General features: G+C 42.2%; 1 protein-coding gene across 1 annotated transcript in view; it reads right to left on the bottom strand.

The window, feature by feature from the left end:
* Positions 1-5,000, bottom strand: part of LOC143276959 (5'-deoxynucleotidase HDDC2-like) — a 13,683-nt gene that overhangs the window by 6,979 nt on the left and 1,704 nt on the right. The window contains exons 2-3 of the mRNA XM_076581651.1: positions 4,539-4,657; positions 945-1,047 (exon numbers count right to left, since the gene is read on the bottom strand). Of these exons, the coding sequence (XP_076437766.1) occupies positions 945-1,047; positions 4,539-4,657 (222 nt within the window). The remainder of the gene's footprint in view (positions 1-944; positions 1,048-4,538; positions 4,658-5,000) is intronic.

The following is a 5,000-nucleotide window of genomic DNA, read 5'->3' as shown; positions in this document are numbered from 1 at the left end:
CCACGTTCACTCGTATGTACACGAGTGGGCTTTTACGTGTATGACCGTTTTTACCCCGCCATGTAGGCAGCCATACTCCGTTTTCGGGGGTGTAATCATATGTCAATGTACAACTCCTCCAGCATTATGAGCTGCTGCTGTCAGAACCACGTCACAGAACTTTTGATTGGAAATCTAGAGCTCAAAAGACCTTTTTTTCACATGTTCAATTCACCTTTTGAATTCTTAAGAGCCAGATGTGTGTGTGTGTGTGTGTGTGTGTGTGTGTCTGCGTGTGTGTGTGTCTGCATGAGAGAGAAAGAGAGAGAGAGAGAGATGCCAAAGTGTGTGCTTAACATTTCTGTTTTTCTAAAATAAGCTATTTTTTACCAAGCTGAATGTGACAATGTGCAGAACGAATGTGCCTGCGACTGGGATTTGAACCTTTGAACCCAGGACCCTCAGATTGAACAGTCCAATGACGGGCGCAATAGCCGAGTGGTTAAAGCGTTGGACTGTCAATCTGAGGGTCCCGGGTTCCAATCACGGTGACGGCGCCTGGTGGGTGAAGGGTGGAGATTTTTCCGATCTCCCAGGTCAACATATGTGCAGACCACCAGTGCCTGAACCCCCTTCGTGTGTAATACGCAAGCAGAAGATCAAATACGCACGTTAAAGATCCTGTAATCCATGTCAGCGTTCGGCGGGTTATGGAAACAAGAACATACCCAGCATGCACACCCCCGAAAACGGAGTATGGCTGCCTACATGGCGGGGTAAAAACGGTCATACACGTAAAAGCCCACTCGTGTGCATACGAGTGAACGTGGGAGTTGCAGCCCTCGAACGCAGAAGAAGAAGAAGAAGAAGAAGAACAGTCCGATGCTTTAACCACTCAGTCATCGCACCCCGTTAGATAATGAAGCTGGTCTTATCTTCTTATCTCCCCTTACATCCGCTCTCACCTCCTCTCTCCGATGTTTCTCTTCCTTCGAGACATTGTCGTGTGGCGTCAGATCTCCCACTATGCACTCTGCCATGTCGTGAACCAGCGCCATCTTGACACACCTTGGAATAAAAAAGGATGATCAGTTGTGAAGAGTGTTTCACAATACAATACAATACACAATACACAAACTTTATTGTCTATACTTTGGTACAGTACAGAGATTTTCTCTTTGGCAGCAGCACATGTCCAACACAAGAAGAAAACAACAAACAAATAAAATGAATAGAAAATAAAAAGATAAATTAAATGGCACCAAATGGAAATAGCTATACACAAATATACAGATTACTGAAATTTACGTGCCTCTCCATTTCAGTCAGCCAAACCGCATTGCACATCTACCCCCCCCCCCCCCAGCCCCCCCCCCCCCCCCCCCCCACACACACACACACACACACAACCACGCACACACACCACGCTCACACACACACTCTCTCTCATCCCCTCTCTCTTTGTCTCTCTCTCTTCACAAAAAATGCAACTACAAAGATCATCGTTCATTTAAAAATCAAATATCAGTTTAAAAATCAAATATATGCTGAATATGATTATTTACTGACAAGCACACTACACTGCAGGTAAGCACTAAAGTAGGTAGGAAAATATATTCAAAATTCTTGTATATGACATGACATGGGGATGGAGGGTGGGGGGTCAGTGCATGTGTGTGTGTGTGTGTGTTGTGTTGTGTGGTGTTGTGTTGTGTTGTGTGGTGTTGTGTTGTGTTGTGTGGTGTTGTGTTGTGTTGTGTTGTGTTGTGTTGTGTGTTGTGGTGTTGTGTGGTGTTGTGTTGTGTTGTGTTGTGTTGTGTGGTGTTGTGTTGTGTTGTGTGGTGTTGTGTTGTGTTGTGTGGTGTTGTGTTGTGTTGTGTGGTGTTGTGTTGTGTTGTGTTGTGTTGTGTTGTGTGGTGTGGTGTTGTGTGGTGTTGTGTTGTGTGGTGTTGTGTGTTGTGGTGTTGTGTGTTGTGTGGTGTTGGCTGGTGTTGTGTGGTGTTGTGTTGTGTTGTGTGGGGTTGTGTGGTGTGGTGTTGTGTTGTGTTGTGTTGTGGTGTGGTGTGGTGTGGTGTGGTGTGGTGTGGTGTGGTGTGGTGTGGTGTGGTGTTGTGTTGTGTTGTGTTGTGTTGTGTTGTGGTGTGGTGTGGTGTGGTGTGGTGTGGTGTGGTGTGGTGTCGTGTGGTGTGGTGTGGTGTGGTGTGGTGTGGTGTGGTGTGGTGTTGTGTTGTGTTGTGTGGTGTGGTGTGGTGTTGTGTGGTGTGGTGTGGTGTGGTGTGGTGTGAGGTGGTGTGGTGTGGTGTTGTGTTGTGTTGTGTTGTGTTGTGGTGTGTTGTGTGGTGGTGTGTTGTGTTGTGGTGTGTGGTGGTGTGTTGTGTTGTGGTGTGTGGTGTGGTGTGGTGTTGTGTGGTGTTGTGTGGTGTGTTGTGGTTGTTGTGTGGTGTTGTGTGGTGTGGTGTGGTGTGTTGTGGTGTGTGTGGTGTGTTGTGGTGTGTGTGGTGTGTTGTGTGGTGTGTGTGGTGTGTTGTGTGTGGTGTGTTGTGTGGTGTGTGTGGTGTGTTGTGTGGTGTGGTGTGTTGTGGTGTGTGTGGTGTGTTGTGTGGTGTGTGTGGTGTGTTGTGTGTGGTGTGTTGTGTGGTGTGTGTGGTGTGTTGTGTGGTGTGTTGTGTGGTGTGTGTGGTGTGTTGTGTGGTGTGTGTGTGGTGTGTTGTGTGTGTGTGGTGTGTTGTGTGTGTGGTGTGTGGTGTGTGATGGTGTTGTGTGTGGTGGTGTTGCGTGGTGTTGCGTTGCGTTGCATTGCGTTGCGTTGCGTTGCGTTGTGTGTGTGTGTGTGTGTGTGTGTGTGTGTGTGTGTGTGTGTGTGTGTTTCTGGGTGATCTGCATTATACAATTTTAAATAAGCACAAATATGTGGTATAAACATGCTGATATTATTTCTCTCTGTGCACTTTTTTTTTTAGCCTCTCTCTCTCCCTCTCTCTCCCTTTCTCACTCAATCTATCTTAGTTTCTATCTATCTATCTAACTGTTATGCTTATCATTGAAGTTTTCCATTACAATTATCTTAAACTCACAATGCTTTCAAAACTGAGTCTTTACAATGAACAATTAAAAAAATATATATATATATGTTTGCACATGCACCTTTTTTTCTTTATATACATACTAAAATCTTTTTAAAAAACAAAAAAACCCATTCTATGAATCAATTGAAAATATTTGCATCCATACACACACGTTTTGATGTACACATAAAACTCAATAAAGCAAAATACAGCCTATACAATGTTTCCACATTACATATTAAAGAAAAAAGAATATATATACATATCTGGAATTCTGAAATTCTACAATGAGTGACTGCTGGCTATATCCACATTTCTTCCCCTCCACTCCTCTGTGTGACTGGCGGAGTGAACGTCCACGCCTTGTTGTGAACATTTCTCCTTCTGTCTTAACTCACTCAGTACGGCCAGTCCTCTCTTCTCCTCTACACAGACCCCTCGGATGTCCAGTGGGTGCCTGAATGACCCAACCTTTAGCTTCCGTCGTCAGAACTGTGGTATTCTTTGTCAACATTCACCTCTTCGGTATCAGAGCGTTTCGCTTGCAATATTTTGATGATGGTAATTGGGATGAAACTCTGTTAACGTTGTCTCTTTCGCCGTTCGTATGGAGAGAGTTAATTGAGGAGGAAAAAATAATCAATATACAGAACAGAACAGAATACTTTTTATTATCATAAAACCTTAACATTTATAAGACACAATCAAACATAAACATGAACATATCAAGAAGAGAAACATTCGCGAACAAATTTCGCCAGCCTTTGGCTGCAGTTCTGTTAGAAGGATCAATTCACTTGGTTTTGCATCCGGATGACATTATCATATTGATTAGGAATCTGTGTCTTAGTCTAAGTGCTGTATTTAATTTTTACACAATCGTCTAAAACGTGTATCCCACCTTCTAAACTTTAAGGTTTCACACAGTCTTTGCTCTTTCAGTGCATTTTTTTATATCTTCCCTGTTTGATTTGTAAGTCATGGGCTCTGATTCGTAACATAGTCAGCGCTTTTCCTGTGTCGTGTATTTGCTGTATCTTTTAAATTCAGTTCAAATTTTATACTTTGTCACAGCATTCTTGTAAAATTCTAACTTAGATGAACTGTTTTGTTTCTGTTTCCAAAATTTTACATACGTATTTATATTCATTTTCAAGCTTCTTGGCTATAGCATACTTTTATCTTTTAACACTAAAAGTGAACTGATTTATCCAAACATGATCTAATCCAGTGCTAGTATATATATATATATATATATATATATATATATATATATATATATATATATCTGTTATCAGTGTACTGTGTAGTCTGTGACCAAGTTGCCAGGTGGCAGCGAAAATTCAGATTTTATTTTTTTGTTTAATAAAATAGGTGTTGTTTTTCAACTTTGTTTTATTTATTTTATATATATATATATATATATATATATATATATATATATATATATATATATATATATCCATCATTGCCCAATCAGCTGTGAACACTTACTTGTCTGCATTCAGAGGGGGCGGAGCTAGAACTGCTGTCATGGCGACACGGTACATGTGGTCTGATACACTCTCAGGATCTGTCACCCCTCGCAGGACCCATCCGGTGCGTCGAACACGCTGTCACAAACCCAAAAATGGGTAAGGAGGAGCGATGACCATGCACTACCATGGGATTCACACGTAACAACAAACACTTGGAGGCGTAGTAATAAACAAAAGAAACAAAACTTTATCTAATGATAAAGTAAACAACACGAGACAATAACCTAATAGACTATGAACATAATCTTCTTCTTCTGCGTTCACTCGTATGCACATGAGTGGGATTTTACGTGTATGACCGTTTTTATCCCGCCATGTAGACAGCCATACTCCGTTTTTGGGGGTGTGCATGCTGGGTATGTTCTTGCTTCCATAACCCACCGAACGCTGACATGGATTACGGGATCTTTAACGTGCG

Source organism: Babylonia areolata, chromosome 33 (assembly GCF_041734735.1).
Source record: "Babylonia areolata isolate BAREFJ2019XMU chromosome 33, ASM4173473v1, whole genome shotgun sequence".
Lineage (NCBI taxonomy): Eukaryota > Metazoa > Mollusca > Gastropoda > Neogastropoda > Buccinidae > Babylonia > Babylonia areolata.
Note: the sequence above shows the minus strand (reverse complement) of the source record. Positions and strands in the feature narration are given on the sequence as shown.